This window comes from Cryptomeria japonica, chromosome 6 (genome assembly GCF_030272615.1).
Source record: "Cryptomeria japonica chromosome 6, Sugi_1.0, whole genome shotgun sequence".
In the NCBI taxonomy this organism is placed as follows: domain Eukaryota; kingdom Viridiplantae; phylum Streptophyta; class Pinopsida; order Cupressales; family Cupressaceae; genus Cryptomeria; species Cryptomeria japonica.
The window spans coordinates 473,115,054-473,132,844 of record NC_081410.1 but is presented as its reverse complement, the minus strand read 5'-3'; the positions used below and the strand labels follow the sequence as shown (position 1 = coordinate 473,132,844).

Below are 17,791 nucleotides of genomic sequence, written 5' to 3'. Positions count from 1 at the left end.
AAGTATCTTGTAATGACAACATACTAATCTCTTGTCAATTTCTTGTGTTCTGTGTCTATCCTACATTTCATCTTTGTTCAAGTTTATAGCACGTGCGCTATAAATATAATATCATTATTGTTACCCCTCAATGCAAGTCCTGTATGCATGACTAATCAGCTCAACATGTACATACTTGACTCAATACAAAGGGAACACGCATATATTTTGCGCCCATAACTAAGTTTTCTCATGTTTTCTGATTATAAATATGACTATACAGGCTCAGAAAACAGGAGTAATACATTATATTTTAGTTTAGTTTTCTTTTTGGAATACCTAGGTTCGGTGAATATGCTTTTCAGTTTCGGTGAATTTGCTTTTCAGTTTCGGTGCTTTTGGTTTACAGCATCTTACTTGGCACTGGCATGGCCAGTTGTTACTTGCGTCAATAGAATTATCTACTTTTAAAGCTTTCAGAGTTCCTTTTTAGTTTTTAGTTTTTACCCATGTACTTTATGATTGTAATTGGATGCACTTTAAGGTATGTGTCTGTTGACGTGTATTTTGTACACTATCATACACAGAATAAAATACCCAAAGGCATCTTATCCTCTCTTGAATAAAGTCGCTAACTGCTGAAGATTCGCAAGAAGGATCAGTTAGGATGACTCCAATGTTCTTTTTGGTAGGGTCTCTACGTGTGGATAAGCACCAGTGGTCGTTGTGATTTGCTGTGTCCTCAAGGGGCCTTACGTTGCCGAAGATTTTGATGAACTAAACAAACTTTTTCAAAAAATAACAAAAGGATAGGGTTTTGCGAGAGGTCTAATCTAGTCTAACCCTAAGAATGACTTCATGTGGACAAGACTTGGCAAGATTCTACCAACTTCAATTTTGCCATAAAATAACAACTCAATTGAAATTGATGCGATCTTCTAAGGTAACAAATGATTTTTCAATGCATCAAAGATCAAAGACACTACCACGAAGGTACATATCCAAGATACAACAATGATTGAAGGTTAAGTGATTCAAGTATTCTCTAGTCGACCACGCAAGGCGTTCCTACAATCAGCAAGAAGCTAGTGGTTTGGAAAGCGAATCCTACCAAAGATCAAGTCCAACACTTTGTCCTTCAAATTAACACACTACTTTGACTGAGAATGATTCAAGTAAACTGAACAACCATGAAGATAACCAAGAAAGTTGCAACAAAACACCATAACTTCAATATTTCATTGATTTCAAAGTCATCATGTACAACAATTGTTTGAATTCCTTTCCTCAAAACTCAATCTTGCTACAAAAGTAAATTGCTTCTAAACTCTAATTTCTCTAATACAACAAACTCTCTTTCTAATCTCTAATTTTCTAATTTCTAATGACAAAATGAAATGAAATGAGGGTATAAATAGCATCCTCAATTACAATGAATGGTCCAGATCGAAAGCAGATCAACGGTCAAGATCATGACACCTAAACCCTAATTAGGGTTTGTTACAAATGGCCTCCTTTTTACTGAACAATATTAAATGCATAGCCAAATATTAAATTTGGCACAAAAACCTAGGAGACATAGACCAATGACAATTAAGGTGCCATGTCATCTATAACAACCTCTCATCTAGAATCTTATTCCCTTTCCAATTCTCTTGTTTAGCATATGCAATGAATCTTGACACGATTCCTTCGATCTCAGCAATTAGAATCTCGGGAAGATTCTTCATTCTTTCTTCCAAGTGGATGACCTGATCAAATGCATCTAGAAGAGCTGCGTCCCATGTTGATTCAAGTTCCTTAGTCCTTTCAATCAGGAGCATGGTAGCAAACATCTGGTCCTGTTGCTCATCTGTGATATTAGCGTCCTTGCAAAAGATGACCTTGATTCTATCCTCCAATTCCTGCAAATCCACATCTGTCTCAACCTCGATCCTCCTGCCAAGAATGGTACGTAGTACCTCAAATACTCTGTCCTGGATCGGATTGATCACCTCCTCAACATGGCTACATCTAGTACTAATGTCCTCAAAGAGAACACTCTTCATCTGGAGTAAGGTTGACCACTGAAGCAAACTGTGAGGTCCTCCATCCATGATCTTTTCCTGTGCTAAGACCTTCCTCGATGTTTGTCTGATTACTTTCAAGACAGGAATGATAACATCTCTAGTATGAGCAAAAGCGGCTACTGTTATCATCAAGTTGTGGATTATCTCAAGAACCTGGATAACCCTATGAATAGTCTTCATCATCCTTGCTACAAATTCTACGGCAACTGTATGAGATTTGTCCATCCAAGTACTCATACGCTGGACCATACTCCTGAATCTCTCTGCCTCATTAATTGATTGAAGGGGAAGTGCCTGCACTGGTGATCTTGCTGGATCCTAACGTCCCAAAGGCTCATTGAGATGACTGAAATATGTCCTCCATGCACCGACCTCTCTTTCAAGCTTTCTATTTTTCTCCATTTCTTCCCTAAGCTTGTCTTTCAATGCCTCAAATGAATCGGTGGCATCATCTAGTGTCTGCTCGGCTGTGGATGGTCCTAGCTCAAATGTCTCTATATCATATTCCTCTGCTAGGATCTCCCCTTCATACTTGTCCACTGCCGGTGTAGCTATCTGTAATTTTGTAGATCCAGTCTCATCTCTAATCATCTTGGACATCTTGGTAGCCTTCCTCTTCTCTGTCACTTCCTGGGAACGTCCAACAAGGCTTTCCAAATCAATTACATTGTCTTCGTCCTCAATCACGATCACCTTAGTTAATCTTTCCTTCAACCAATCTGGGATGGCCGATCTTGTCTCTTTGACCTGAATCTCCTTATGCAATACTTCTTCTTCTCTGGGAGGAGATGTTACCTCGTTATCTTCTCTATCTTCATTTAGCTCATAATCTTGGAGAGATCCATCTGGTGACCCTTGCGGTGCTTGTCCTTCTTCCTGCCTATCGTTCTGTACCATCGACTCCATAGATTCTTCCACTTCAAGTGTCCTTTTCTCTTGTCGAGAAGATGTGCCGGATGAACGATCTCGGTTGGCCCCTTGCTTCTTCTTGGAAGATTCCCTCTTTTCAGGTCTTTCTTTCCTCTTCGAACCTCTTGGATGGAGATTGCCTTCACTCGCACATCGAAGGTCGCCTTCACTTGTATTTCTGGGATTAGGATTGCCTTCGCTTACACTAGCTCCACCTTCGGCTGGTTTCTCTTCCAAAGTGAAAGTCATAGCTATGCCTTGCTCTCTCAACTTCTGATGCTGCACATCAACCCATCTGCGAGTACAAGACAAGACTGGAGCCATCAAAGCATCTAGATCCATGACCTCGGGCTCATTCCAATCTAACCTTATTGATTTGCTCTCTCGATCATAGGATGATTGGAGATGTCTGCCACTATCCCGAGCTTGGTCGGCCACTCTGTAAATCCTGCATTTCCTGATGAAATCCAAAGGCAATCTAGAATGCATCTTTCTTTTCACTTCAAGATCATCTAAGAGATTCATCATAAAATCTTCTATCTGAAACTCATGCTTAAACTTCCTACCGACTGTCTCCTCTAAATATCCATGTGGATCAAAGCTTTCTCTCAAGGCAAAGGATGAAAAAGAATACAAAGCTAACTCCTTCTCTGCGTCATCCATGGCTAAAGCATTAGGACATACCTCAACTGAATTACCCAAAATGATAGGTACCGGAACTCCATTCCCATGTCTGTGTCTGAATGCCTTCGCATATGCTGCCAACTGTCTTGTTACTTCAAGTAACACAATTCTGTCTGTCGGATATCTTGGCAACATGTATGGAGGTAAAGGACATCCATGTACTCTAATATAAGTAAACTTCGAAAACTGGATAAACCAAGCACCGTACCTCTTCACTAGTTCCTGTGCATCCTGAGATAATCTGTTGTGAATCCCACCTTGCAACGTCCTTGTGATGTTCATCGTGAAGGTATCATTAACTAGCTTGTAGTTGCTTCTTGGCGGATGATGCAAGTGGACATAGGAATCACAAACTCTGACCTCACCGGGTCCTCTTCCAATCACTCCTCTGTGAGGTAGTCTTGCGTACTCAAAGCTCCTGATCAAGGCATATATGACGTATGAACTCATGTGGAAGGACTTGGTAGCCTTGAGTCTCCTCAACTGTACGTCCAAGCAATGGCTAATCATTCTAGCCCAATGAATTGTTCCTTTTCCCTGAACTATCACCTGGATGAAGTAGAACATCCACTTCTCGAAATAGAAGGCTTGAGGGGCTCCCGTGACTCGGTTGAGCATCGTTATCAAATCTCTGTACTCTTCCTGGAAATCAATCCTATGCGGTGTGTTCGGGATCTTGCTCAGGCGAGGACGACTCTTGAGTAACCAGTTCTTGTTGATGATGCTTAAGCAAGCATCTGGATCATCTTCGTACATTGACCTGGCTCCTTCTATGCTCTTGTATATCATATCCCTGTGCTCTGGAAGATGGAAAGCTTCACTTATAGCTTCCTCTGAAAGATACGCCAAAGTGTTTCCTTCATTGGACACGATCGTTCTGGACTGAGGATCATAATGATGGGCACACTCCATCATCAACTCATGGCACTGAACTGCTGGAGGGAAGCCGGCCGCCTTAATGATGCCACTCTCGATTATCCTCCGGGCGACAGGTGATGGCTTGCCAATGTAGGGGACCTCTCGAAACTTCTTCGTGCTGAAGTTGCCCAAGTTGGTATCTCCAATGTTGCTCCATTTAGACACGATCTTGGTCTCCACTTCTTCGGTCTTTTGATCTTCCTTCATGAGAGCTGGACGGCTGGTGGATGCTCCCACCTTCGGGGTCGCCATACCTACACAACATTTCATAATAAGTAACTAGATTTTGCAATGCATAACATAGATTAGATTAATTTTAGGAAACTTCATGATAAATCCTTGAGTTATCATTTCCTAAAAACGATTGAGCTACTGGAATTCAAAATTTCAAAATTCAAAAATTGAAGCTATGACGATCAAAAAAAATAAAATTAAAACAATAAATCCATATCGCCATACCTTTCTTGAGAGCTAACTCTAAAATGCAAAACAAGGAATTTGCCTAGGCAAAATTAATGTTTGAAGCCTTTTCCACGTGATCTTCAAGCGAACGTCCTTCCTATCAACTTCGTCACCCTTGGGGTCTTTGATGTGATCTTCAATATCTTTGGCAAGTTCGCCTTAACTCTAACTTCAAGTTCGCACTCCCCTTTGAAGATGTTTCGCACCACCTTTGCTAAATTCGCACTTCCTTTGGGTAGAAATTCGCACACCTTTTGCCTTCTCCAAATCGCATGTGAGAGATGATTGAATGATGATTTGAAAATGAAATTTTTCACCCTCCCTTTATAAGCGCTCACCTCTCATTTACCTTTAGGCCGACTTTGCCAAAATAAAGCAATTTAAAACGATTTTTAAATAAATAACAAAGGCCGACTTTTATGAAATAAAGGAATTTAAATTCCAAGCGCCCCATTTTATTATTTAAAATAATAATTAATTAATTAAATGCCATCGTTTTTTTTAATTAATAAACTCGATTTTTTAAAAGGCAAAAATTAATTAATTAATGTTCAAGCGCAATTTTTAAATGCTATTTAATTGAATTTTCAAACTTATCGATTTTTAGCATTTAAAATAAATTCAAAAAAAATGTTTGTTAGCGCCAAATTTAGAAAAGGTAAGGACACAAACCATTATCGCCCTAGTCCCTGACTGAGGGACAGGAGCGAATTACCATTTTGATCTTGATTCATGTGCCTTTGACGTTTGAAACCATCATCTCCATGTTGAAAGTGGCATGTTTACAAGGAACTTCGAACTTGAGTGACTTGATTTTGTAAATGAATGTCTTTTGTGACTAATATCGCCCTGGTCCTTGACTGAAGGACAGGAGCGATGTTGTCTCCCTAGCTCAATTGATCACCTTTTGACGTTAGATTTCTTTGCATATCATCTTCTTAAGATCACTTTGATACTTTGCAACCTCGCATAACCCTGATTTGGCATGAATTTTGAAGGATTTGAGTGATATGGTAAATATCGCCCTAGTCCCTGACTGAGGGACAAGAGCGAACTTGAGCATCCTGGGCTCAACCTTGTTTGTATCAACTTGCAATCGCTTTCACTATGAAGAATGAGGTCCTTTGATCCCTCTTGGACACTTGATACTCGATAAACCTTCAAAATTTAGGCCTTCATGAAGATTTCGCTCTGGTCCCTGACTTAGGGACAGGAGCGAACTAGGGCATTTAGTGCAAAATCTTCATCATATTAACTTGTAATTGTCTTCAAAGTGCAAAACGATGTCTTTTACTCCCTTTCAAACATTTAAAATGTGAATGGCAACTTAAATTTGGCCTCATTTGAAAATTTCGCTCTGGTCCCTGCCTGAGGGACAAGAGCGAACTTGAGCATATAGTGAAAATCCTTCATCCTGGACGGTCTTTGATACTTCGTTCTTTGCCGAGACACCTCCAACGTCATTGCCACCTTGTATTCTGACTTGGAGTGATTTTAAACTTGGAGGAAAGGCAACATAACTAAGATATCGCCCTAGTCCCTGACTGAGGGACAGGAGTGAATTTTCATGTGCAAGCTCATTTAAACTTTGTCAACTTCCAAATTTATCTTCAATAGACTCGTTATTCATCCTTTCCTTCATCCATGGTTGGGAGTTTGTTCAAACTTGGCAAGAAATTGACCTAAGGCAAAAATTGCTCTGGTCCCTGACTGAGGGACAGGAGCGCCTAGGCCAGTTTGAGTCTCCTGTTGATGTCTTGTAATCTTCAATTTGTTTTCAACGGATTCATTACACCTTCCTTTCTTGCTTCAAACTTTAAACTTGCTTGATCTTTGCCTAAAACATGCCTCATGAGGAATTTCGCTCTGGTCCCTGGGAGAGGGACGGGAGCTACACTGAATTTCGCCCTGGTCCCTGGCTAAGGGACAGGAGCGATTTTGCATTTTTGGTCCATTTTCCTTCACGAAGGCACTTCAAGTTATATTCAACTAATAAAACATATCTCCTTTGATCTCTTCAAATCGTCAAGTTGTTGAAATCCTGCAAGGACAAGGCAATGTTTGATTTTGAGCTCCGGTCCTCCACTGAGGGACAGGAGCGATTTTTACTCCTGGGGCATTTCTATGCTCATGAAATTCTTCAAATTATATTCAATGGAAAGATCATGCCTCTCTTTACCACTTCCACTCGAAAAATCATCTTGATCCTGCAGAGACAGTAAGATTTTTGAAAACGAGCTCCGGTCCTTCACTGAGGGACAGGAGCGATTTTGCTCCTACAGGCCAAAATATCAAGATTTCGGGATTTTAATCACTTCACAAGGCAAAAACAAATCATTTCCAATGCCTGGGATCAATTATCAAAATTTTCAAAATTTGGTCAAAATCACTCAATTGGACAAAATTCACAATTTCATCATCAACACTTAGACAAATTTAGACTCTGCATTCAAAATTTCAATTGAAAATAGACCAACTCACTTAGCCTCTGGCGAATTCACTTTATTCAAAATTGCATCCTACGAAAGGAAGCTCAAAAAGCTCTCAAGACTGACTGGACTCTGGCCTGAAAAGATCAAAACGGGAACCCTAAGGCTTGACCCTAATCCAGACAACTGACAAACTACCAAAACCCTAAAAAGCAAAGCGAAAGACGAGCAAAAACGAGCAAAAAGAGGGGGTCCCCATTTTAAATGGGGCGATGTGTGAAATGGTCACAACAGTGTCCCATTGAACTACTTTGGTAAGTTGATGGTAATATGTTTCTTTCTTTTCTTCCAGAAAAAATTTTAAGGATTACAAAATGCATCCAACTTAAAGCATTTCTTATCTTGAGCCCCTTTACTTTCTCTGGCATTATTGTAGAAATAATTAGTAACAAGTACCAAGGGCAACACTTGAGCATTTCTGTGAAGATTTCTAGATGCTAGGTCATTGTAAATTTGTAACCATAGGCCATTTTATGGAAAAAAATGTTTTGGCAGCTGTGTTTTTCATGTGTGCCAGACAACTACAAGCTTTCGAAATATAATAACTGCAGTTTATAATTTAATCATATCAGTGTATACCAGAATGTTTTGCCAACATATTGGTTTGACTTGTCAAGTATACCTTGAAAAGTCTCTTATCAGTTGATAATTGAATAATCTAAAATTTAAATGGTGATCGAAATAGAGGTCTCAAAATTATATACCATTCTTAGATTCTTTCAAAAATAATCTCCAAATTATGTTGTATTCCTACAATAGAACACTAAATAATACTTTTTGTCCATATTTCTGTTTTCTGCTCATCAGTTTTACTCATGATAGCCGTGTGTTGCACACGCCATATTGTGTTTATTCAAGAATTAATTATAGCTACCACGCAACTATCAAAACTATGTAGGTGCTATAGTTATTTTCTGAAAAATATCTTTGGAGTACATAAAAATATGCTCATCTTTTCAACTTTTGCTAGTTTTTACTGTATTTTCAGCCTTCAGATAGCTGTCCTATTTGTTCATTGTCAAGGCTAAACTCCAATAACTTGATAAAATTGCAATCTCAACAGTGATGATGAAGTATTGGAAAGGCTTGGGGAGCTTATGGACGAGAGCCACTATAGCTGCAGCACTTTATATGAGTGCAGGTATGTCTTCCTTAAAAACTCCTTGGGATTATTCCAGGTTTCCCATAATGATTATTTTTGAAGTAGACTATAAGTTTGAAAGTAGAAATTGTTCCTTTGTCATTCATCCTGCATCTCCTATGAGTCTGGGACATTTATAGTTTAAATGAATTTAGTTTGTAAAATCTATAGCTAGCAACTGCTCACATTTATTCACTTCTTTTGTGGATTTATGCTTTAGGGTTGTTTCGATTTGTTCTTTAGTGGTCAACCTCAGACTAAACTAAACTTATCAGATCAGCTGCCAAAACTCTTGCTGTAAATGATGCATTTGAATACAAGCTTCTTCTTGTTTTTTGTGATTATTATCATAGTTCACATACTCCAACTCGAACTCGGTAGCACAATTTTATGACAACTTAAAAAATACTTAAATTTATTTAAAAAAATTTAAATCTTATGCACAATACAGTTACAAAATGTATCAAATGAGTTTAGTTGGAGTTTGGTGGCAGCACCCCCAGTGGGGTCGAGGGGCAGCATCCCTCATGGGGGTCTGGGGGTAGTGCCTTGGCGCAGTTGATGGGCAACATCCTTCATGGGCTCTTGGGGAATGAAGGCCTTCAAGACCAAACAATCTTTTGTGGCATATGGTTTTATAATTTCGTAAAAGGCAAAAAACTGTTTTTTTTGAGTCAAAATCACATTTTTTCCATTTCTTTTATGTGTCAAGAGTCAAGACATTGTTTTTTACACAGGATGAGAATATTGTGCAGACTAATGTTTTTATAGTGTTTTTTCAGTGTTTTACCTGTGCTAGTTTGTTATTCCAGATTCCTGCATGTGGTGAGTCTTGCTCTTGGATTCATTGAGTGCTCATGCGAGTTCCAGTGCAAGTATCATTAGAAACTTGTGGCTGCAGCTCAGCAAGTTTTTCTTGAAAAAACTTGACATTGGAATTTTTGCTGAGTACTTGGCAAGTAGTAAAACTAGGATTGGAATCATTTGAGCCTTTGAATAAGTTGGATTTGGAACCCTAGTAACATCTGCCATGTTTCTCTATTAATGTCTACAAGTTGGTTTCTTATTATAACTTATAAAGGTTGGCTATAAAGGTAGGCATATTCAAAGTCATTTACCTTAATGGAAGCCATGCATGAAATGTTTGATGATCGTCAGATAGCCATCAGACAAATGGTTTTCATAGTGTTAGTAGGACAGATCCGACAAGAAAGAAAAAATAACCCACCACAAAAGGACTTTGATAGCAACTCGTTCAATAGATGCAAGTAATACAAGGAGACACATGTCTTACTTACACTTGGGTATAAGTAGAAGAATTAGTAGTAGGAAATGAAGGAGAGATAGAAAGAAGTATAAGAATATGAGATACAAGAATGTATTAGGAATATATGATCTATGAATGTAATATGACTATTTGATAATACATAGATGATACTGCAAATTAGCTAGATTCAGTTATGCTGTGATATGGTCTTATGCTTGAGTTGTTAATGCCTTAATTTTATTAATTGTGTATGTTATTTCCTGCCGCAAACTTATATAATCCACCGCACTTATTTTGGCCCTTCCTTTAATCCTAACACTAATGTATAAAACTTAAATACCACATTTCAAGTACCTAAGTACAGATCTTTGTTCTGTGCCTTTACTTGCCAACATCTTAGTTCTGTTGCAAGAACCTTGGTAAAATGAATAAATGCGATTTAAAACTACAATTACATTATTGCAGCAGAGAGGGACCTTGATAAAAGGATAAAGGAAAGGTCTAATTAATAGACATATCAACTGCGGTGAGGAAGACCTTAGTAAAGGAGTACACTCAAGAAGAAGATAAGATTTCACGATCTGCAGCCGAAGTTCCTAGGTTCTAGCCTCATGTGAGGGTTTTAGGAATCTAGGGGTTGATAAATGAAAAGGAGGTGGATCCTGAAAGCTCCTTAAAAGAGATGCTTCTTTTAGGAAAACAAGAGGACTAAGCCATTAAGGATGCATAAAAGAATTAATAGAATTCTAAAGAAAAGATAACCATGGCGAAAAGAAACAACAAAAAGAAGAGACAGTTTAAGAGAAGAGATTGAATTAGTGAGCATGGAAGAAACAAAGATAAAACAAGTTAAGGAAAGACAAGAGAGGTGCTATAGGAGAATGGAAAAGGCAGAATAAAAATAGGCAGTGTGCCATGAGGGTTGCTGCTGATAAGAAGAATGAAGGGAAAAGTGAGTGTACTAGGCAGGTTGTTACTAAAAATGTCGAAGAAGCAGAGAATCCACCATTAGAAGAATTGAACATGATTGAACCTGCCAAAGAATCTGCATCTGACCAACAAAATTTTATGGAAGTTGGTAAGATTCTGCAAACAAAGGAACCAGGGTTAATCGCATTGTTCTATAACAACAATGCATCAGAGCAACTCAATATCTTTCCTAAATATACAACAAAAAAATCATAAGAGTTAGCAAGACAGGCTAAAGAATGCATGGCAACTGATGTGTCATTAAAATAAGGGTGTCAAAGTAGGGGTACTTCGCCATTTGAAATCTTGACCCGAAGCCCTCATTTGGATGTTGATCTCTCTAACCTAAAATTACAATTACTGAAGGATTTGAGGAACTAATAAATGAAAGTGCTTTCACCAAATTGAAACCCCTAAATTTTAGTACAAACTATTTAGAGAATGTAGTGAGAAGAATTGTGGATCATAGCTCCACGGAGTTTCCTAACAAGGGGATAGGGCGATGAGGGGATGAGTTTTGGGGACCAAGGGCCTAAGTTTGGGGACAGTGGTGGGGTGGTAGTAGGGGGCAGTGTAAAAGCATATATACTTGAAACATTAGTTATATAAAGATGTATAAGGAATAAGTATATGAATTACAAATGAAACTTTGGCTAATTTGCAAAACTACAAAATAATAAAATTTGAAGTTGTAAACACATTGCAATTACTGTATTAAACATTTGAATTTGGAAGTGAACATTAACAATGAAAATGCCAAATTCATAATTTATATTATGTTCAAAATTTAATAATGATGATTACAGTGACAAATGTTCAAAATAACAAAATGAAGTCAAGTGAGGTCTTTAATTATCCTCAAACTCCTTATTACTAGAACTTCTGGACTCCACATGCTCAAGCTCCTCCAAACCAATACTAGCTAGCCTTATCTGTGTAGCATCTCATCAACTTGGCTCTACATCCCCTTGTGATGGTGGACCGTCTTTGTATGTAAGTATGTTGTGGTCAATGAGACACAAGACACTATGTATAGCCACAAGCTTCTTTGCCCTCCTAGAGGTAAGTTTGTGTTACAAGTGTGGTTGCCGTTGCACCAAAAGATCGACTTGTTAATGCCTGATACAACCACTAGACTTATAGAATCCACAGGAGGCGGTTAAGCCATGTCACAAACCCGAGTGCTGCACTGCACTGCACAACACAAGGAGACTAAGGGCGCACACCTTGCAACAACCCCCTCCAGTGCAAGCGAGGGGTTTGAACCTGTGACCAAGCTCTGATACCACTTGTTACAAGTGTGGTTGCCATTGCACCAAAAGATTGACCTGTTAGTGCCCGATACAACCACTAGACTTATAGAATCCACAGGAGGCGGTTAAGACATGTCACAAACCCGAGCGCTGCACCAAGGGGGCACACCTTGCAACAACCTGTTCCTCTTAATGGAGTGGATGAAGCTATAAGTAGTTCAATTCCTGTGAGCAACAAAAGAAATAGAAACTTGGGATAGAACAAATGGCTAGAGATGTAGTCAAAGAAGTCAGCCCATGCATAGTCCACCACATAATTGGATCTTTATGTGCCATAGCCTCCCTATCTATCTTGACATCAGAATAAACCCTAAGAGTGGCAAATTTTGCCCATTCAATACGAATGATGCTCTGATCTAAAGAATCATACATCTTTTGGATAGTCTTCATGAACCTTGCCTTGATCTCAACATCTTGTATGGGTGTAATTCTACTAGGCCTTTGCATATACCACTTCAGGTTCAATGCATAGGGAACCATTGGCAAGGGAGTGTTAAGCTTCTCCCATCTTTGATGAATGACTGGCCGAATTTGTTCATTGTGGAATTGCTATGTGGGGTCAACTTGTCTCACAACCACCTTCATTTGGTCAAGCATAGAATCAATGCACTCATACACCTCTTTAAGGTTAGTTGCATTGGCATCCCTATATCTAATAACTTTGACAGTTGGAGTAATGATGGCGACAATATATTTTGCATCACCCCAAAATACATCACTCTTTGGATTGAAGCCATTGATTCCATTCTATTGTCATAACCATTACTTGCATTGTCTCTTGCAACTCAAGCATCCTCTCCAAAAGAATGAAATACAATGCATATCTAGTCTCTAAAGGTCTCAAGATTTCTTTCTTAGAGAAGGTTTTGAGAGTGCATGTGAATTGTGGTGGTTGTAGATAAACATTTGCACATCTCTAGCATCATGAACAATTTTTTTGATCCAACAAATTTTCCCATGTTCTTGAGTGCATTATTCATGACATGCACACAACAAGGAGGCCACCAAACATGTCTATAAGCTACCTCAATTAACTGACATGTAGCTTTGCATACATGGGCCACATTTGTCACCACTTGGGCCACATTTTGTAGCCCAACCTGTAATGTCCCCTTTTGTAAAGGCCCTAGTTTTTGCCCTATAATCACAACTTCAAGCTCATTGAAAACGTAATCCATAAAATAGATCTTTCCTACCAGGGTTAGGAATATAAACTTAATTATAAGATATCTCTAATTTTCTAGGGAAATTCATCCATAGAGAAGCTAGGATAAGGTGATTTGATAGGGTGCCCAAGAGATCCTCTACCCTAGGCCCAAGAGCGGATATAACATTCCTCTTGGCCTCATGTGGCCCTTGCCATCCATATGAGGTGGTGTACATAGTGAGGTGTCCTATAACTGTTTCCCCTTCACCATGCCATCCTATTCCATTCCCTATGATTGGACTCCTTAGTATATTGGTCCACCATTATAGAGGGTTGGAGTGCATTTACAATAGGGTGTCCCGAAAGTCCTTCCCTTTTAAGCCCAAGGGCAGCACTCCTTGCACCCCCTTGTCCTCATGGGACACCCGATCAACCACCATGAGGTGGCCTACTTAGAAGATGACTTCATCACTGTTTCCCCTCATAATTCTTTCCCACCCCTATCATGGCCGATTGTAGCATTTAAACAACCATATAAAGAATTTCACATTATGGTATATATATACATAAGAAATCATATATTAATACCATATTTTTAGACTGTATGCACATTGTTCAGAAGTGAGCAATCATAATTAAGATTCATTATGCTATATACCAAATTACAGTTATAATATCAAACTGCTGCATGCCTGAATCTGTTATCAATATCAGACCCGATTCTCTTTGATCTGATCTTTTTTAGAAAGATCTTGAATGAATGGATGTATAAATGTCCTCCCAAAAACACTTATTTGTACTCCCTCACATGCCTTTTCATTGAGCGGTTAAGCTTCTTCAACCAGGTCAGCCAGCATATATTATATTTAATTTGCATTTAAAACTTCACCAAAAGGGGCACCAAAAACAAGGGAGGGTCTACCCTAGCAGCACTTGAATATTATATTTTTTATTTAAGCTCACTTACCCTTCAATTTTGGGTGCTTGAACTTGAAGATCGGCCTTAGCATCATATTTGCCGAACAAAGGGAGGTCGGCCAAATTTCTGGTTTCATTTATTAATTGCTCCTTATTATTGATCATTTCAAATCTTAATTACCTTTATCCTGGTCGGCCCCTTGCCTTATTTAATCACTCATGCTTATAAACCTGCATTATTTGGTGGGTCCATTTTTTAACTCTAGGTTTATAGTTTTGAACTTTGTTTATTTTTTTAATTTATTAGAAGTGTGAGCTTGTTTCTTTTAATGATCGGGTGGACATTCTGTCAGCCATCTGTGAAGGCACGTATGCACATCCTGCAGCCACTCCGGGGACAGTAGGATGTTCCCAGAATTCCGTTAGAGAGGAAAGTCACCAGGAAAGTCCCTGCATCTGCAAGGTCAGCCATGGACAACCCCCTGTGGGGATGCCGTGCAGTCCTACCATGCTCAGGATGCATGGTCTTGTCTCTGACAGCTAATATATATATGGAAGTATATCTACAGGGACATCCCTGGCAATAATCTCCCATTGGGATGCTGCCCAGTCCTTCACCCAATGATGTACCTGTTCCCAGAGATCTGGTAGAAATCCTGGGGAACTGTGCTGTTTTCTTTTTTATTGGTATAGTCTTGTCTTTAAAAGCTAATATAAATATGGAAATATGCTTCCTATTTTTAGTTTCAGAAGTCTTGATTTCTCTTGGTGGAAATTATTTGGATACACAAGTCAGATGGTTTAAATTAATAGGGAAAAGAATGTTATTCTACTTTTCTCTCGATTACAAAGTGTAGTGATTGTGTTGTTGAATCTTTAAAGCTATTAAAAATTGACATTTTTACTTGAAAGTTAAAAAGGTATTTGCAGCATACTTCACAGGAATGAAAATTGAACAAGGTTGTAAATTGTAAGATTAGGGTCATGCTGAGATGTGCATTCCCTGATTACAAGGAAAAATCTGGATGAATGCTCAAGCTTGTCTAATTCTAAACTACTGTTAAGAATGCTAAAAGCTCAACAATCTCTTTTATAGTTCTGTTTGGTTCTGTTTTTAATTGCCTTTGAAAGAGAACCCAATTTATAAAGTTGAATTTCAATTGGAATCTCCTTGCTTTTGTTCAAATTTTGCTTTTATTAACATTGCAATTCTTTGTGTCCTTACTTAGCTGTCCTGAGTTGGAAGAACTTGTTAAAGTTTGCCGAGACAGTAAAGCACTTGGTGCAAGACTTACTGGAGCTGGATGGGGTGGTTGTGCAGTTGCTTTAGTGAAAGAAAACATAGTCCCTTCGTTCATCTTGAATTTAAAGGTACCAGAGCCGCAAACTGTGCCTGCTTCTTAGTAATAAATAATACTAATAGTAAGATTTCATTCTTTGGGACATGTAGAAGTATCCTTTTTCCTTTTACCACGGCTAATCATGTTTGGTTTGCAATTTAATTGTATGCAGCCTAATTGTTTATTGTTTCTGTTTTTCAGGAAGCCTTCTATCAGTCTCGCATTGAGAAGGGAGTGATTAATCACAATGATTTGGGCCTCTATGTATTTGCCTCAAAACCATCAAGTGGTGCTGCAATTTTCAAATTTTAATGCATTGACCTCTTTTAAGTTTGATAACTATGCTCATCAACATATAATGCCAATCAGTGGCAACTAGCTTGTCTAAATAAGCAAATATTTATTGTAATTCTTGTGAATATGGAACACGTGTAATAAATCTTTGGTTTCTGATTTTCTGCTGCCTGCATATAGAAATAATTCCAATGCTCATTAATAGTTAATTATTGAGCTGGAAAATTGCGGTTTGCCTAGATATGCCTCAGAAATAGAGGACTAATCAGCACTCTGAAAGTTAGACACTTGTAGATACAACCAAATTCTAAAATAGCCCTTGTTTCTCAGTAATGAGTGATCCTTACTACTGAAAGAAATAGATAGCCTACCGTTGGTTGGCATCCTGAAGGAAACTAACTGAATTGACAAAATTCAATATTTGGATGGGATTGTGGATGCATCATGCTTTCAAAAAGTATCTTTAATAGAACCTTATCTTGGAAGTAAATGGGATGGATACCTCAAGTTGGATGAGATTGTGGATGCATCATGCTTTTTCACTTTAAATAGAACCTTATCGTGGAAGTAAATGGGATGGTGTTGTGACGTTTTCACACATCGCCCCATTGCAAATGGGGACCCATTTTTTTTTTTTTTTGCTTTTTAAGGTTTGTTCTTTAGGTTTTTTAGGGTTTTGTTAGCTAGCCTTTGCATTTTGAACGTCGCCTAGGGGATCACATGGATAAGTAAGTCCGGCTTGAGTAAGGTCCTGATCCTGAAATTTGGCTAAGTCTGGAATGTCCTGATCCTGAATTTGACTAAGTCTGGAAACTGAAAAAACCTCCAAAAACTAGATTTTGCAATATAACTCCTGGAGGTCTGAAACCACTCTCAAACATCCTGAAAGTATATATGGAATATAACTTAAAGTCACTTATACTTAAATGTTATATTCCATAAAATTTATCCTGATAGAGAGTTCGAAAAGTCAAATTTCGCTCGTCCTTCTCCAAGGGTCCAGAGCGAAAAGCGCTCCTGTCCCTCTCCAAGGGACCAAGGCGAATCGCTCGTGTCCCTCACCAAGGGACCAGAGCGAAAATGCTTAGTTGAGCCATTCCTGACCTTGTTTGGACGAATCGAGACATCAAAGACATGGTGAAGGACGAAATGAGCATGATAGAGCATCCAGACTTGATCAAAAACAATGAAATGATGAAGTTTTTGCCTAGAGGGTCAAATTCGCTCCTGTCCCTCACTGAAGGACCAGAGCGAAATTCTTCATAAGGTACGATCTGGGCAAAGATCAAGCAAGTTTTATGTTTGAAGGCAAGGAAGGAGGTGAAATGAACTCATTGAAGATAAATTGAAGATTACCAAATGCCAACAAAGGACCAAAATGCTTAAGTTCGCTCCTGTCCCTCAGGAAGGGACCAGAGCGATTTTTGTCTAAGACAAATTTCTTGCTAAGTTACAATCAAACCCAAGGCATGGATGAATGGAATGGAACATTACGAGACCGTTGAAGATAAATTTGGAAGCTGGCAAAGTGTGATGGAGACTACAAGTACAAATTCGCTCCTGTCCCTCTCCAAGGGACCAGGGCAATATCTTAGTTATGTTGCCTTTTCCTCCAAATTCAAGACACTTCAAGGCGAAGTACAAGGTGGCAAAGACATTTTAAGACATCTCCATCAAGCGCAAAGCATCAAAAATTGCCAAAGATGAAGGATTTGCACCAAGACATCTAATTCGCTCCTGTCCCTCAGGAAGGGACCAGAGCGATATTTCCATAAAGGCATAAATTTTGAAAGTTTATCATGCATCCAGCGATCAAGGGGAATCAAGAGACTTTGTTTTGAACAATAAAGGTAATTGCAAGTTGGAGAACACAAGCATGAGCCCAAAAACTT

The 17,791-nt window shown here is 38.7% G+C and overlaps 1 protein-coding gene across 1 annotated transcript in view; it reads left to right on the top strand.

Annotated features, from left to right (window-relative positions):
• The window catches only part of LOC131050997 (galactokinase), a 125,932-nt gene extending 109,871 nt beyond the window's left edge, over nt 1-16,061 (top strand). The window contains exons 11-13 of the mRNA XM_057985320.2: nt 8,574-8,651; nt 15,495-15,636; nt 15,807-16,061. Coding sequence (XP_057841303.1) covers nt 8,574-8,651; nt 15,495-15,636; nt 15,807-15,917 — 331 coding nt within the window. The 3' untranslated portion in view covers nt 15,918-16,061. The remainder of the gene's footprint in view (nt 1-8,573; nt 8,652-15,494; nt 15,637-15,806) is intronic.
• Nucleotides 16,062-17,791: the final 1,730 nt, after the last annotated feature.